This window comes from Myiozetetes cayanensis, unplaced genomic scaffold, assembly GCF_022539395.1.
Source record: "Myiozetetes cayanensis isolate MyiCay16 unplaced genomic scaffold, myiCay2020 scf13, whole genome shotgun sequence".
In the NCBI taxonomy this organism is placed as follows: Eukaryota; Metazoa; Chordata; class Aves; order Passeriformes; family Tyrannidae; genus Myiozetetes; species Myiozetetes cayanensis.
The window spans coordinates 10,331,960-10,349,696 of record NW_026086937.1 but is presented as its reverse complement, the minus strand read 5'-3'; the positions used below and the strand labels follow the sequence as shown (position 1 = coordinate 10,349,696).

General features: G+C 44.9%; 1 protein-coding gene across 1 annotated transcript in view; it reads left to right on the top strand.

The window, feature by feature from the left end:
* The window catches only part of LOC126636106 (unconventional myosin-VIIb-like), a 47,437-nt gene that overhangs the window by 1,835 nt on the left and 27,865 nt on the right, over positions 1–17,737 (top strand). The window contains 18 exon segments of the mRNA XM_050307990.1: positions 1,493–1,535; positions 2,823–2,936; positions 3,558–3,710; positions 4,480–4,664; positions 5,496–5,617; positions 6,259–6,401; positions 6,493–6,606; positions 8,253–8,387; positions 8,389–8,407; positions 9,364–9,440; positions 9,749–9,868; positions 10,081–10,223; positions 11,481–11,691; positions 13,236–13,371; positions 13,547–13,707; positions 14,735–14,773; positions 16,377–16,514; positions 17,418–17,570. Coding sequence (XP_050163947.1) covers positions 1,518–1,535; positions 2,823–2,936; positions 3,558–3,710; positions 4,480–4,664; positions 5,496–5,617; positions 6,259–6,401; positions 6,493–6,606; positions 8,253–8,387; positions 8,389–8,407; positions 9,364–9,440; positions 9,749–9,868; positions 10,081–10,223; positions 11,481–11,691; positions 13,236–13,371; positions 13,547–13,707; positions 14,735–14,773; positions 16,377–16,514; positions 17,418–17,570 — 2,181 coding nt within the window. The 5' untranslated portion in view covers positions 1,493–1,517.

The following is a 17,737-nucleotide window of genomic DNA, read 5'->3' as shown; positions in this document are numbered from 1 at the left end:
CAATTTAATTTACAGTTTCCTTGTTTTGTTCAAATTTTCCAGAGAACCTGCCCAAAACCTAGGAAAGTACAATTCAGGGCCAGAAAAAAAAAACTTTTCAAAAGGTTAAGAGGCAACCAGAAATTTAGTTTTGAGTGTCAAGATAAAACCAGAACAGGCGTCTCTCTTCATCATGGGGGATGTTCCAAGAGATCATGGACTTGCCTGGAGTAAGTGCCACAAGCTCCTTTTCTGGTCCTGTACTGCCCACTCATCTTGTAAAGTGGTTCCCAACTGGTTTGTCGTCAAACAGGAACACACAGAAGGGATGCAGATGGTTCAATATGTCCTCACTGACCACGGGTTGTAAAACGTGTTGAGATAAAATGCTATAATAATGTTATCACTGATAACAGAACAAAAGAGAGTAAAAATAGAATTACTTTTTGGATCATTTTGCTCATTGCAAAATTATTATTATGAACTCTGAGCCCAACCTTTTCTCAGGTTGTGCTGTAACAAGGGAGATCCTTTAGAGGAATAGAGGGAACAGAATGGATCCCACAGCTGTGAGAAGTTTGGGAATATGGGGCTGATGACTGAAGTCTGTTGCTCACAGCAGCTACTGAATCACAGATTATTTGCACAGGGATCACTCCTATTAGTAGGAAGAGGAAAAAGGCAAAAATCCCTGTTTGGAACTCTGGAAACATTTAAAGGGAACTGAGCTGTGATTTCTCACACATAGTAAAAGACAGACAGCAGCCTTCCACTGTGACAAGAGTGGGAGCTGGCAAATCACACGTAGTCCTGGAATCACTCACAAGATCCAGCACTGTCTGTGGGACAGAAAGCTGCTTCTGAAAACTTTGATTCCTTGTTTATTCCAAGGATCACAGCCTGGAGACCATCATCCCTTAATTAAAGCACTGCTGTAGATTTCTAGCCATGGTAATTTTCACTGTTATGTTTTTGATAGTGAGTTCCTAATTTTGTTGTGGTTCCTTATTTTGCTGTTCATGCCTTGATTGCAACCCCTCCCATTCCAGCTGAGGAAGACAAACTCTAAACTTCAGTTTCTGTATGGTGGTAGGTCCAAGCTGGAGGGTCTGAGGGAACTCAGCCAAAGGGAACTCCATTGTGAACTGAATTACACTGCACTGTGGGGTCTTTTTATTCAGTGAGCCAACTCATTAATAGTTCAGACAATAATTGTGCCTGGCATTTGATTGAGGGAATTATTTGGTATGAAAATGTGCACAGTGAAATCTTCAGGGCTGAGAGCATCTCCAAGGTTATGTGGTAGAACACAGACCACCCTCCCAGCACTGCAGGTTCTCTGCTTTGGGTAGGTGGTGTAATTGTGTCTACACTGGGTGTAGGTTATTATGATCTTTTCTGCTTAACAGAATTATTTTAAGGCATTTTGCTGTTATTTTTTTACAAGGAAACCCCTTTGTCTGTTCTGGTCAAAGCCCTTTTCTGGTCTAATGTTATGTTTTTGGCACTGCAGGTTGCATACAGTGATCTGAAACATAATGGTGGTTTTCAGAAAGGTAAGTCCTACTCTTTGCTATGATTGACTGATTAGGCCCAAAGAGGAGAAAATTACCTCAACATCATGGTTAAATCAAAAAGAAAGTAGCAATAATCCATAATCAACAAGGTATAAAATAATTTCAGCCTAGGCTAGGGGAACAGAGGTGTCTGGACATGCTGTGATTGAGCAGGTGACCTCTGTCACAAGGTGTGGCACTGAAACCACACAAATTACTTCTGGAGTTTTATTCAGCACAAATGAGAGCTGATAGTCTGTAACGTTCTTCATAACCTGGTGCAATGCTTATAGATGCTTTACACTGATTGTTTGGTTTTAAATGTAAGCCCACAAAGCATTTTGAGAGGAAAAAGAAGTATTTTTTTCATTAAAACACCAAAACTATGGCAATAAATGCTACAGTATGTAACAAAAGTTGTATGTGACAGGACAGCTAGAAAGCCCATTGAAGACCTGATCTACAACTTTGTTCAGTTTTTATTCCATCTTTTTGTTCAGTTTTTATTCCATCTTTCTGTTCAAATCTGTATTAGTGCCTGGAGCAAGAGAAGGTGTTCCTGAAGGCCTGGAGCAGGGGAGTGTAACCAGAATGCTAGTGCAGGTGACATCAAGATGCTGCTAATTTCTAGGACAGGGCAGCTGTGGCTCACCCCTTCCTCCAGTGACAGCAGAGCAGTTCTTCCTTGCTCAGGGCAGTGGGAGAATGTTGCCAAGCCTCTGCAGATGTGAAGAGAGGAGCTGGGCTGGATAAAAAATGTTGGTGTTTTTTCTTTTCTTAGGAGAGATCATGGATGCACTCCATTGCAGCCATAGCAGGAAGAATGTGTATCTAAAAGTTCTCACAACAGAGCCCCCTACATTTCCAGGCATCTGGTTTTTTGTTTGTTTTGCTTTTCCTGGTAAAGTCTGTGTTCTCAGGAATCTCTTCTGAAGGAATACCACACCTAACTGTGAGGCTGCCAAGGCACTCCACCAGCATGCACTGTGCTGTGAGGTAGTGGGGCTGCATAATTGCTGTCTTTGTAAAAGGTGTTGCCTCATTTCGTCCTGTGAGAGTTTGGGTTTGATGACTTGTCTGAAGTCATGTTCTAGGTCAGCTGTGGAGCTGGGAGCACAGAACTCAGAGGTCTGTGAACGTACTGTTTGCAAGCAGTAAGAACTTAACTAGTTAAACACTGCTAAAGAAATCAAAGCACTAAAAAGGAAGACCAAGAAGTGTTTGCCTGGGAGCTACATGGCATCAAGTATGTCACTGGACTTGACAGCAGATTTTTTTTCTCCCCAGGGTGATCATGTGTGGCTGGACACTCAACCAAACGGTGAATTTAATGTCCCTATCGGGGCAGTTGTGAAGGAATCTGACTCAGGACGGATCTTGCTGGAGGACGATGAAGGCAAGGTGGGCTATGCCATAACCTTCTGTAAAAGATGAACATAAAACTTAAAGTACAAAAGAAGGGCCCTTTTTGGTCAGACCAAAGCTCCATCTATCCAGATAGTCTGACTTGGATAATGTTTGGTAGGATATAATGAAAGAAAGAATATAAAAATAAGGCAAGTATAAGATGATGCCCTGACATTCCCAGCTCCAAGCACTATGAAGATTCAGAGCTTCTTGAAATAGAGGTTATATCTACATAGTTAGGAAAAGGAAGTGGCTGGGCTCCAATTCCTAACTTTGGTGAAGCTTTAGGTGAAGACATGATCCCACTGAAATCAGTCAATCCCTACAGCATACAGTATTGTGGCTGTGATGACCTGACAGACCTGCACTCTGAACAGTGTTAAATTCGGTGATGTTCAGAACCCAGCTGAATGGCTTCATTTAGTGTTTGAAATCATCCAGTCCTGGGGAGCAGCAGACCAGTTAATTCCTGTAGGTCAGACACCTGTTTGTCAGAACATGCTTGTTTTGAGCATGGATTGCACTGAAGCTTGCTCTGGTCTAAGGCAGAGCTCTCCTGTGCTTGCCTCTGAGCTGCAGCATCTCACATTAAAGGCAGTCCCTTGGCTTTTCCAGGAACACTGGATCACAGCTCGGAACATGCACATGGTGCGTCCGATGCACCCCTCCTCTGTCCGGGGCGTGGAGGACATGATCCGCCTTGGGGATCTCCATGAAGCTGGCATGGTGCACAACCTCTTCATCCGACACCAGGAGCACAAAATCTATGTGAGTGCCACAGTCACCAGGCCAGGTCGCTCTGAGGAATGACCTCTATGTCACACTTAGAGGGTGACCTGAGCAGCCTGTGAGCCTTTCACACATGGGGCCCTCTGAGTCCTTTACTGATCAAGGGTGCCAAGGGGACACAACACAGTTTTTCTCCTCTTTCATTTGAGTACCTTGGCTGTGAAGAAGAGAGCTAACTAAGAGCAGACTCTGCAGTCACAGCTCTGTGCACAGGCAGTGACCCTGCTGACTTTCTCCTCGAGCGATCATTTCCAGTCACTGACAGTGAGCTAAATCCAGCCTGTGTTACACTCAGTGCAGCTCTTACCTGCAGGATCAGTCCAACTAGTATGACTGTCCTCCAGTCCAAGCCAACATTTACTTGATTTTGATGTAATAAAATAGATAAGAACAAATCCAGGTATTTTGCCCGTTGTAAGTTTTATCTGTGACTGAGCAATTTGGCATTTTTATTTTGTTTCTTAGTTTCCAAGTTGTAACATGATAATTAATATTCAGTGTTTTCCATGCTTTGCTGTGATTTCCCAAGGAGATTACACCTAGCATTGTTCCTTGGGCAAACCCCTCCATACCCTGGGATGTTCAACAGCAGTGTCTAGTGAGGAACTGTGCTCTCAGCTTCACCTTGGGCTGCTATGGTCTCCCAGGCTTCCCTCCTGCCTCTGTTTAGATTTATTCAGCCAGTGGCTTTGCTGTATTGTTGTTTGCAGGTTTGCTGCTATCAGTAATGCTCACAACTGTTTTGCAGACTTACACGGGCTCGATCCTGGTAGCAGTGAATCCGTACCAGCTGCTGCCCCTCTACACAGTGGATCAGATCAGACTGTACTGTAACAAGAGGATCGGAGAGCTACCACCTCATGTCTTTGCCATTGCAGACAACTGTTACTTCAATATGAAGAGGAACAGGAGAGACCAGTGCTGTGTGATCAGGTGACTGGACTGAGAGGACAGATAGCAGAAACCAAGTCTGGCATGGTTTTGGGGAACGTTTGTGGAGACAGTAGACTTTCCAAATGGAAGGGCACAGATAAGGCTATAGACAACAGGAAGGAAATATTTCTCCCCTGCTTCTTCATTTTCAGTTTAGGCTGCAAAAGGGGCCTCTGAAGTCCACTGTTTTCCCCCAGAATCTTTGAATGTGGCTTTGCATTCTGCATGTGGTCACTACATATGGAAACATAAACTAGGAGCCTGTGTGATGTAAGGCTGTCTTTTACCTTGGAGATATGGTACTTATGTTACATGTAGTTTCTGAGAACAGACATTTCCTGGAGAGAAATAACCTCTGCTAACCTGAAGATGGAGGGGAGCTTGGTTTCATCCTATAAACAATCCATTTTCTGTTTGTCATCAGTGTGAAGAACCACAGAGTCTCATTTCAGTAATATCTGATTATAGCTGAGGCAACTCAGTTGATGTGCTAAGACTGATAGCACTGACAATCTAGTAATGCAGTAAAGAAGAAAAGCAAGTGTCATTTAATTTGCACAGGTAGAGAATGTCTTCCATGCACTTGCTTGGTTTTAATTGGTGGGATAATTTAGTCCTCAGCCTAAGTCTAAAACAGAACTTAAATTGGAGCAGATAAGATGGTGAAAGACTAGAATTTTCTAGCCCTCTATGAAAGACAGTCTGATCTGCCATTCACAGGGTAAATTTAAGTGGGTTGTTTGGTTTTTTTTTTCACTTGGTCTGCCATTTTGCCACCCTATCCAAAAAAAAAAGAAAGGAAACCTGTAATGATCTTGTTTCTTACTGCAGTGGAGAATCTGGAGCGGGGAAAACAGAAAGCACAAAACTAATACTACAGTTTTTGGCAGCTGTCAGTGGCCAGCATTCCTGGATAGAGCAGCAAATCCTAGAGGCCAACCCAATTCTGGAAGGTGGGTTATTTAGCAAACATGCTGGATTTACCATGTTTATCTCAGGATAAAAAAATTCAGAAACAGATCTTTGAACTGTTGTATCACATAACTGCTAAGCCCCCTGAAAACAGTGATGATGCACAGTGGATGTTCCCTATACTTTCCTGCCGTGTCTCCATGAAGCCCACAGCACTCCCACGCAGTGAGAGGAGGTGCCACTACAGTGTAACCCTGAACTGCTGGGACCACAAGAGTCCTTGGGAATGCAGAGCCCAAGGCAAAGCCCCCTGGTGTAGCATTCACCTTAGACAGTGGCAAAGTGACACAGATGTGTCTGTAGGGCAGCTCCCTGAGACACTCATCTTTCCCTGTACAGGGATCAAATGTGATCCCAGTAAATCCTTCTGGAAGTCTTCAGACTCTCTTGCCTGGCCAGATATAGACCACATTTGTATAACTGGAATATGTCTTTTAGGACCTAATCATCTGGATGCACAGTATGCCTGCCTCTCTCTTCAGGAGGCAGCCTGAGACCAGACATTCTCCAGTGCTTCCAGCACTGTCTTTTGGAACACAAATAAAATAGAAGGGCATAAAAAATAGACTTGATGTTCATTAACTGCAATAATCCAGATACTTTCTCTGTCCTTGCCCATCAGCTTTTGGAAATGCCAAGACAATTCGAAATGACAATTCAAGCCGCTTTGGGAAATACATTGATATTCACTTCAACAAAAATGGTGTGATAGAAGGAGCCCGGATAGAACAGTTTCTTCTGGAGAAGTCCCGGGTTTGCCGGCAGGTGAGGGCACTGGCAGGTGTCCATTCTGCCTGCTCCTGTGTTACAAGCTTATCTTGACAAGGCTGTCCATTGCCCTATTTTGTTTTTTTAGGCTCCAGAGGAGAGGAACTATCACATCTTCTACTGCATGCTAATGGGGATGAATACAGAGCAGAAAAAGATGCTGAATCTGGGCACTGCTTCAGAGTACACGTATCTCACTATGGTAATAGCCTCTGCTTTCTTCTCTGTTTATCCCTCTGCCATTTGCTTTTCCCAGTGAGCAGTTACAATCAGGAGGAGCTGCAGGTGGTAATTACCAAATATGAACAGTCCTTTCCTTAGAGTACCAGAAGCCAGTAACACCAAAAGTGCTGTGAGCCTCAGTTTCAGAGGCTTATTGTATTGTTCACCAGTGGGAAGCAGCTTGAGGCAGGTCAAAGCTTTCTAGCAAAGTCAGACTTCAGAAACATAAAGAGCATCTTAAAGCAGGTGGGAAACATCCCCCACTTTCCCAGGCACTCAAATTTCGGAGGAATGCAAGGGATCTCATTCCAGGGAGAACAGCAATTACATATGTGTACCTTGGAGGAAAATGAATAAGCAGAATCCTAGTCCTTATATCTAATAAATCTTATATACACAATGCAGGCAGCTGGCATTCAATATAATCACCCCTGTCTGGGTTTATGATGCCATTGTGGTAGCAGTGGAGTGTTCATAAGTGAGATTTTTGGAAACAGCTAATTGTTTGGTTTAGGACGTGAAAGCCATAATGAAAATTCTGTTCTTTAGCCTGTGTAGATACCTCATATTAAATATGTCATCTGGTTTGATTTGGGCTGTTCTACAGCTGTGGAAAAAATGGGGCTTAGTCCTGCCTCTACTGAAGTTAGTGTGAGCTAGGTATCTAGTTTCAGGGGAAATTAAATCAAGTTTATAATCCCTTTCTGGAGTCTCAAAAGAAAAACCATTTAAGTTGCTCGAGATTTTTTCAAATATAATGTTTTCAAAATAGCAGTGATCTTGCAGCAAAAGCTGATGAGTACAATTAGTGCAATTCAGCCATTGCTCATTCCATAAAAAAGGCCCCTGGGTCACAGGAGGGCAGTATGATAGAGAGACAGGAGGACTGGATTAAAGGAGAACATATCTATGGTTTTGTTAAGGTCAGCTGTTGGCACAAGCTGGCATGTCTACATGCTGTAGACCAAAATGTCTAGGAATATTTCACTTTTGTAATCATCACACTATTTCGTCAGAAATAGCAAGGATAAAAAAGGCATTTCCCCATCTCCATTAAGGCTGAAAATAGTTTCTATCAGGAGCAGCATCCTGGGATCTGCTGTGCAGGCTTTGATGAAGGTTCTTCTGACTCTGCCTTGGATGCTTCCATTTGCCTTCACTAGAACCTAATATTTTTATTTTGAGATTTGCCTTCTAGTACTGATCCAATCCTACTTGCTTTGATTTGGGATAAGGGCTCTTAATCGTGCATTGACAGAGAGGGGAAACCAAAGAAACGGGCACGGCCTTGTAAATGTAGGTAACCTTGTCAAAGCTTCCTGCCCTTCTATGCTCCAGAGCAACCTTCCCTTCAGCTTGTCCTTTTGGCTTCCTCAGAATTCTGTTTAGCCCTAGACAAATACATTATTGAGCCCTCTGCTAATGGGTTCTTGAGAGTAAAGATGAAGGAAGAAACAGCCATGGGAAGAAGATAAAAAATACCTAAATAGGTTATTACCTTGGATCTTGTGGCAAGTGACTCACAGCATATCCACAGTGTCCAAAGGTTTGTCAGCCTGCAGGTCCTTTCTTCCTTGTATGGGTACCAGGAGGATCTTCCTTACCTGTGGGTGTGGTGTCTTGCAGGGCAACTGCATGTCCTGTGACAGCCGGAACGACGCGAAGGATTATGCCCACATCCGCTCGGCTATGAAGATCCTCATGTTCTCAGATTCTGAGAACTGGGACATCAGCAAGATGCTGGCTGCCATCCTGCACCTCGGGGAATGTAGAGTTCGAAGGTAAACTCAGCACTGTCTGTGCTTGCCTTTGCTCAGACTCCATGGTAAAGGTACTTCCATTCGGTGCTTCCCGCTTCCATCCGTACAGATTAGGTTGTGCTGCTCTGCCGTGTGTGAACAGGTCAACAGAGCTGGAAGGACAAGCAAACAAGCACCATAAAAGTCTGATTTGTGACTCCACTGCCTAGTGTTTTGAAAAAAAAAAATCTTACTGTTATTTTGTCATGCTATGAGACTTCCATGGTTGTAAATACGCCCTTATCACACAAACTGAAACAACAGAAAGTATAATGCCCTGTTACATGTGCTGATTGTTGTGCTAGGCAAGCCAGGGGACACAGGAGCAGCTGAGTGATGCTTGCTGTGGAGATAACAGCAGTCATCCTCCTGGCTGAGTCTGGTGAACACTCACCTGCACAAGTGCACTTTAGGTATGCAGAGGCACAGTGTGACACCCACCAGTGGGATGCCAGAGGCTCTCACATTTTAGAAAAGAGCTCCTCACTTTGTGATGCAGAGGGCCTGATGCACTGATGCCAGCTGGATTCTTTGGAGTAACCCTGGCTGCTAAAATTAGGGATTTCCTTCATTTCCCTTTGTTGCCCAAATTTCCCACAAGCAGATAGACAGACAAAAAATATTTTCAGAAACACATTTTTCTGGAGTCAAACATCACTTCCCCAGATCCTCAAAAGCTACTATTTTAAATTAATAACCTCGTCAGTTTGGCTGCTGTTTTTAGCCTGATGTTCTGGAGTTGTGAGAGCCCTGTAGATCCCAGGATCCCTGGCTGAAATCCTTAGTAAAATCATCAAACCTGGGATTTTCAAAAGAGAACTGAGTGCCTTACCAGATTCCCAGAGCTACGGAATCACAGAAATGCAAGTGCATTAACAGCACAGGCTGCTAATGTAGCAGAAATGGCTCCCCCCAGACCAACTGTCTCCTCTTTGCAGCGGCCGTGTATGACAACCTGGACTGCTCCGATGTGATGGACTCACCACACTTCTCCATCGCCACCAAACTGCTCGAGGTAACCGACTCATCTCCTTGTACCAGTTCCTCCTTCACCTTGTTCCCTGAGCGTGCTGACAGAGCATGTCTGGAGTTTTTATGCAGCGATGCACATCCAACAGGCATGTCCCATTCTTCCTGCTGAGACTCCAGTCATGCTGCTGCAGATGTCTCTCTGGGTGGGGAGATATTTAACTGGGATGGCAAAATTGCCAGTGAATGCTGTTAGACGTGCAGTTTGTCACAGCCCTCTTCCTGTGAGGGATCACACTGCTGGATCTCCTTTATCCACCTGGAATGACCAGGTTGCCATGACTGTTCCTCCAGGTGGACTCCAGCGAACTGCAGAACAGCCTCACAAACCTCTCCATCATTGTCCGAGGAGAAAGTGTGTCTAGGCCTCTGAACGTGGCTCAAGCTGCCGACGGCAGGGACGCCTTTGTGAAGGTACTGGTGCTTACAGCTTCCATGTTTGAAGACTGAGGATGCTTTCAGAGCTGTCTGTCTTCCTGGCTGAGCAGTCTGACGTGACAGTCACCTAGAAGGCTCCTGGCCCTCATGGTTCTCAGACCCAGTTTGACAGCAGCACAATAACAAGCAGTAAGCTATGTCAGTCACTCTAATGGTGGCCTTTAATTCCTCTTGCATTTTTTTCTCAGGGGATATATGGACGGATTTTCCTGTGGATAGTGAACAAGATCAACTCAGCCATTTTCAACCCAGCCTCTGAGAAGCATAAGGACAGACGTCAGTCCATTGGGCTGCTGGACATTTTTGGGTTTGAAAACTTCAGCAACAACAGGTAGGAGACTCTAGGTGAGAGGCTGAAAAGCAGCTGATGTAAAGGGAAAGAATGAAAAAATTAGACAGACACATGCTTTTTCATCATCATGCTGATTCTCAGAAAAGCACTGAAATTTCCATTACTGGATTTTCCCAATTATGATCATGCACAGATTCCATTTTTCTTCAGTCTTGGTCATATTTCTGCCTCCTCCCCCACCTTCATTTTGGTGCATTCATTACACATCTCTTCCAAAACCTCAGGAATTTTCTCAGAAGATGTGGCTGTGAGGCTGCTATGAGCAAACAGCCACTATGTGAGGATGTAATATGTCCCTGTGTCTCTGTACCAAACTTTCCTCTTCCATACCATTTTATAATGTCTCTTGGGATACGTTTGGCATACAGTACAAAGGAGACCATTTCAGCTCATGCTTACATCTTTCTCAGTGTTCTTCCATCTTTTTTTTTTTTGGCTGCTTCATTTCTCCACTCTTAAGGACAGGACAGCATGGTCAGTATACCATTGTACCACTGCTGCCTCTTCCACTGGTGGTTCCAGTCCCAGAGCACCATTTCTGTTTGCCGTTCTCTCTGGGGACAGCAGCTCTCTTAGTTGCCATATCATCAGTCCTCCACAAACCATCAGCACACTCTGCAGTCTTTTCCAATCCATTTCAACTGATGCCACTTGCCTTCAACAAGATAGTATTCCTCACTGACTTCTGGAGCAGGATCTAGGATCTCTTTGGTCCATCTTCTCTCTTTTGTGTTCTCTCCTGTTGTTTTATGCTGTTCCCAAAGGCTGCAGTCCCCACGGGGCCTCACTGTGGTGAGCACTCCACAGGCACACACAGTGTGCCACAGGAGTTACCAGGTAACCACACTCAGGTGCAGCATAAAGGAGTAACTAACAAAAGAATCGGCAGTGCCAGTGTGAGCAGAAACATGTCACACAGTGATGCAGTCAAGCGATTTTCACAGTTAGACGTTCCCCTTTATCTCTGGAGTTTTTGAAACACATAAGAGATCTTTCCTTGCCTACTCAGCAACACTCAATCATCAGTTGGCTCATTGCTGCTGATCTTTAGCACAGCAGAAAATGGCTCTCTTGTATTGCTAAGATTGGCAACATGCAGTGGTGGTGTCACCAGCACTGTGGAATTTAGCAGTAGTATATCTGGATATGTATTTAATACAGAGAATAAACAAATAACAGAGAGCACTGCAGCATTGGCCAAGGATGACCATTGGCTCTCCTCTTGTTCTTCCCCAGCTTTGAGCAGCTCTGCATTAACATTGCAAATGAGCACCTTCAGCAGTTCTTCGTGCAACACGTCTTCAAGCTGGAGCAGGAGGAATACCTTGCAGAGCACATTACCTGGAACAACATCGACTTCACCGACAACCGCCAGGCTCTGGAAGTCATTGCACTCAAGCCCATGAACATCATCTCCCTCATTGATGAAGAGAGCAGGTTCCCAAAGGTAAATCTCTGGTTTCACTCATAATGCCTGGCTTTGCACACAGCCCACAGGGAGCACTTGGTTTTACAGATACAAAAGTGCAAAGGTGGCTTTTGGACACATAAGGAGAGGCAATGTGTTCTCCCCATTGATGTTTCTTTTAAATTACCTCACTACACAACTGCTTCACTCTCTGTTGGAATTTGCTCTTCCTGGTACCTCGCTGCTGAAACTCTTACAGCTGATCCAGACAAAGAAGAAAGGAGTCCAGATCATTTTACAAGGGCTTCTTAGGAAATCTTTGAAATTGTTTATTGTTTGAGTATTGTTCTGCTCTTGGTCTGGGCTGCAGCTTGCTCTTTCTTCTCCTGATTGACAAACCTAATTGAGGAATGTCACCACTGTGAGGAACTGAAGGGGAACTACAGGTCTGTCAGCCTGACCTTGGTGCTGGGGAAGGTCATGAATAGATCATTTTGAGCACCATCACAGAGCACATACAAGGTGATCAGGCCCAGTCAGCATGGGTCCTGATGTCGGCATGACTAACCTGATCTCCTTCTGTGAGAAGGTGACCTGCTTAGTGGATGAGGGAGAGACTGTGGCTGTTGTCTACCACAATCCTGTGATTCTGTGAAAGGTTATTCTGAGAAGACCAGGCACCTCAAACAGAAGAGCAGAGGTGAAAGTAGCATCTGATCTCAGATATCCCTGCAAAGAATTTTCAGCCTCCAGAGCACAGTGAGGCTAAGCAGGATTGCTAGTGCAGGAATCAGATGGCAATGGGGTTGTCCAGAAAACTGAGCCCCTGCCTCAGCTCGTCTGTGTCCTTTGGGTAACAGTTTGAGAGCATCACATACAGGCAAGCAGCTTTCTCCTTTCTTCCCTAAGAAGAGGGTGCTCCCACAGTCAGGACAAGAAGGCACTTCTTCTATGACTCCCAGAGCACATGAATTCTGAAAGCACAGCCCTCACTGCCCTCACTAGAAGGGCCAGTGCACACAGTGCACAGTGTGAGTGCCTCACATGCACCATGAGGGGATGAGATTGTGATGGTACCCCTCGAAGAGAAGCACCCAGCTGGCTGCCTTGCCTCTGGAACTCACCATCTGGGCATGCTGATTGGTATCTGCTTGGGGATTCTTCCAGGGATCTCTGGGGAGTGAAAGAATCATGAGAAAGTGCCTGCCCAGGAGAAGGAGCACGCACCCCTTAGAGTGTCCTGGGTAGGATGGCATGAGAAGGTTGGGGGGGACAGCTCTGCTTGTGAGGTCCAAAGATCTGAGTGCACCTGGTGATGTTAGTAATGTTATGGGGGCTTGTGTACAGCCCTAGAACACCAGGCCTTGGGCTCTGATGGTGTGTTCTGTCATGGTGATTGAGAGAGAGGTCTGTGTAAAAGGGAAGATACTTTTGGCACTACCTTCCTCCTGATCTACTACACAAATAAGGGCAGAAATTGAGCTTTTGCTATCTCTGATCATCACTTCTGTTTGTTTGCTGAGCACAGGCCAGTGCTGGGGACAATCTGGTAACTGTCCATTTTTGCCTGTATTTGTTTCTAGGGCACAGATGCCACCATGCTTGTTAAAATCAATTCCCTCCATGGCAAAAGTAAAGTCTATATCCCACCTAAGAGTGTTCATGACACCAAGTTTGGCATCCATCACTTTGCTGGGGTTGTCTTTTATGAATCAAAAGGTGAGTCTTTCTCTGCTGGATACAGAGGGTGAAGAGTAGTGTTGATCTGAAGCTGGCCAGGAAGATTACTCTAAATCTATCTGCAAGTTACTGTAAATGAGTTGTATTTTAGGCAGACAGAGTGGTGCTAGAGCCAGCAGGCTGCAGATGTGATAATTTTGTTTCCATCCTATAGATTTCCTGGAGAAAAATCGTGACACACTGAGTGCTAATGTAATGCAAGTGGTCCATTCCTCCAAAAACAAATTCCTGAGAGAGATTTTCCAGGTGGAAATGACCCCACCTACTCTGGGACGTGGGACCATCCGGCACCTTGGAGCTGACCAGGTCTACAAGGTTGGCTTACTGGCACTGGCTTATAGAAACAAACTCATTTCTCTTCCCTTCCTCTAGCTGTTCTTGACCTCCTCTTTTTTTCTCTTTTCTTTGCAAATTCCTATCCCTTTCATTTACCTTGTTTCTGCAAAGGAAGCTGCAGGAAAGTCGGGGTGTGGTGTTTGTGCTGTAAACAAGTGCACTGTCAGCCCCATCACCCAGGTCTGTGTCCCTGGACACTGTGCAGCCATGCCTGCAGGCTGCCCACATCCCTGAGTCATGGTACCCCCCCCACATGCTGTCATCAGCTGGATGGGTGATCTGCATGTGCCTGGGCATCCACCCAGCATCCACATCGCTCAGAGGGGTGGAAATTATGTGGGGGTTCAAAACCTTCATTGGAATGGACAAGGCACCAACCAGAGACCCCCCAGCAAAGCCAGCACAGCAGTGAAGCTGCTGCCATACTGCACAGGCAGCCAGTCTGCTGGGACCAGAACTCTAAGGGGTCTCACTGGGCCTCTCAGTGGGTCCTGGCCTACCCACTCTTATAGAGGGCTGACAGGGAGCACAACAGGAGCAAAGAGCTGTGCTGTCACAGAAAGATACTCTGTCTCCTTCTCCCAGTGACACCTGTAGAGACAGTCTCACTGCCCTGAATACTGCTGCGATTTTAGCTCTCCCTCCTTGCCCAGAGGCTTTATGACAAAGTCCATGATGGCTCATTGTCAGGTTCATCTGTGCCTGGTGGTGGAGGGAGCCTTCTCTGTGCCCAGTGAAAATGAGGGTGTAAAGTGCAGCGGACTGGAAACAGCGCTGGGGCAGAGTTCAGGTTCTTTGCCCTGCTTCAACTTTCACATACTGTGATTTCTGAGCATTTAACAACGTGGTGTCATCAGTGTGTAAAGGTACTTTTGCTTTTACTGTTTACATCTTTGAGTTTTCCTGTCAGGACACGGAACAGTCAGCTTGCTACCTCACCTCTTATCTTCTATTCTCCTGGCATTGTTTTCTGATCCTGTTCTTTCTTCCTCTGTCTTTGTCTCAGTGTGGCTTTCTGCTGTCCAGAACACCTGGCCATGGACAGGTAAACATCCTGGGGGCAAAGAACATCAGAAGTGGTACAAGCAGCAACAGAGAACTGGCTTAGCATCTCTTAAATGCTATGAATACCTTCAGATTAAATATCAGATCTATCTGCATTGCTCTAATGGCTTTTGTTCCTATAAATAAGGCTGTGTTACTGAAAAAAAAGCACAGCAGCATGTCAAGAAAGGAGATACTAAATGTGGGCTATCCATTTCAAAATGCACAGAAATTAGCTGAAATACCCCTATTAATTTTCAAATAATTAATAGGTGGGGCTACCATTGGGAAGCTTAAGAAGCAGAAAAGAATAATGAACTAAGTGCCAGAAAACACTTTTTTGTCCTGAGGTCCCACAGTTCCTCTCCTGACACAGCAGGGCAGAAAAGTCACCATTAAGTCAAAAGTCAACAACAAATTGAGCTTTAACAGTGTTACATGTGTGAGATCATGAGGGCATGGGCTCCAGCCTTTTGTGGCATTGCCACTGAGGGTAGAGCAGAAAGACTCTGAGGTCTGGGAGTGAAAGCTTTTAACTCTTACACAGCTTAAATATGTGTATGCTGTTATCATTACCTACTTCAGATGCTTGTTAGCCCCAAGAGGCATCCGAGCTGTGACAAGACATTCCCAGGAGCTGTTTGCCAAAGACAAGTCTTTCATCACTGGAGGGCAGCCTTGCCCTGTAACTAAAGCAGAGGGTGGCAATTTGAGTGTTCAAAAGGGCACTTGAGATGTAAGAACAGAGCAGAGTGAAGTACTGTAAAGACCATGGAATTGAGAGGAGCCACTAGACTTTAAATTATTTACTTGGAAAAAAATAAAAAACCCACCACAACCCACTTACCCACCCCCCATCCCCTAAAATGAGCAAACCAGCTGTGTTGTGCTGCAACAATCAGCTCCATGCCTGTATGGAAAAGGCCACTGGAGTCCTTCTGTTACTTGGAATCTGTACTGGTGTCACTGCAATTTAGTGTGCCCATAGAACATGCTGAGAGAAGGAAGCTTAAGCCTAATGTGATGATTTGTGTGGAACTGTGGTGTCAGAGAAGCTGGGGAAGTCTGGAGTGGCTCTCAGCCTCCAGTAAAAGTTTGCCTTCTGACTGCTTACTGTAGTATTAATGGTGATCAGTCATCCTAATTCCTAAGAAATAGGCTGTTCTGGATCTTTAGCATTCTTATCTCTGATGGCAGCAAAACATCTGGCCTGGAGGTTATTACTGTTTTGGGAGTGGCTGTTCCTCACAAAGCTTTCAGGTACACTCCCAGGAATCACACTTGGCACCCAGGCCCTACACTAAACACAGCCTTGGTTACAAGAGACAGGTGTATGTGGGCTCCTGTAGGTGGAATTTCTTCTACCACAGCCACCTTCATTGCTGGAACTTAGTGCCCAAGCAAGTGAAAACACTTAATGGGGTGTCTTTGCAAGAATAAACCAAAATTAATAAAGTGAAAATGTCCAATTTAATTTCCATGTAGGTAAATAATTTTTTTCTGGGAGCTGTGTGATACTGCTATGCTGTACAAAAATACCAAATTTTATTAATTGGCCTCTGACAGTGAATGTTTAGCAGTCAGCTCGTGCTCACTCTTCCCAGGGCTTGGATACCACCAAGCGGCTCTCTACTCTGGGAGGACAGTTCAAGCAATCCCTGGAAAAACTAATGAAAATCCTGGAGCAGTGCCAGCCATACTTCATCCGCTGCATCAAGCCTAATGACTACAAGAAACCACTGGTAATGTTCTAACAATATGAGCTCTTGTCTTCAGTAAGGTTTTTAATCAGAAAAAAAAGCTGTCAGCTGCTGTGTAGCACTTCAGAGCTGTACTTGGCTGCAGCCAAGAAGAGCTGGAGTACAGGCTATTCCTGCAATTAAGACAGTAGGAGGATATAACATTGTTAATGTACAAAAAAATCTCAAAAAATACGTTCCACAGTAGTGGATGGCAAAAAAAGCACATACATGTATTTCTGAGCAGAGTTATAGATATATAGTTATCTTTTCTGTAAAGCAAAAGACAAAACTGGAGAGTTTGTAGCCTCTCAGGAAGGGGACCAAAAAAAGCATTAGGATCCCACCATGCTCATACCATGAAATAGCCTGAGAGAGAATAGGAGAGCTGTTGGAGTTTGTGAGAGGGGTGGTGTGGCTTAGTCTGACACTACAGGAGCAGAGGAATCAGTTTGTCATTAAGACACTTGGCTGGAACTTGGGAGATCTCGATTTAGTTTTACACTAAAACTTTGTATGGTGTTGGTCAAGTGAATATTTTGGAAGTCCTGCATGTGGCTTAGTGAGCCTATCAGAAACAAGCAGCACACCTGGTATGCTTTGCATGGTGTGCCCAAGGGGCCTCAGCTGCTACTGCAGCTGCTCACACTGCAAAATGACACGAACAATTCACTGTTCATCTGGAATTGTGGTTCTAGAATTTGAAAATGGTTACCAAAGCCAGAGTGAAGTTAATGGACTGTTTCTTCTGCTCACATACACAAACTTGAGGGCCCTCTGGGGTAACTTGTTTATGCCCATAATGAATTAATTGAGTGCACTAAAGAAACAGATACATTCTGAGGGATGCTGGATGTGTACCTTCTTACAGTGCTAAGTCTCCTCCTTGTGTGCTTTCCCCGTCAGTTGTTCGACCGGGAGCTGTGCATCAAACAGCTGCGATACTCGGGGATGATGGAGACCATCCAGATCAGGAAAGCTGGGTACCCAATTCGCTACACCTTTGAGGAGTTCTTTGAGAGATACAGGGTTCTCTTGCCATGGTCTCTTCGACAACAGGTGTGTAAGCAAAAACATGGTTTAAGGCTAGTTTAACTTTTCCTCATGAGGCTTTAGTTTTTTGCACGGTAGGAAGTTCTTGGATTATTGCTGGCACAGTTGAGAGAGCTGTCATCACAGGAGCTGCCATCACGGGCATTGTCACCACAGTAATTACAGCTAAATAC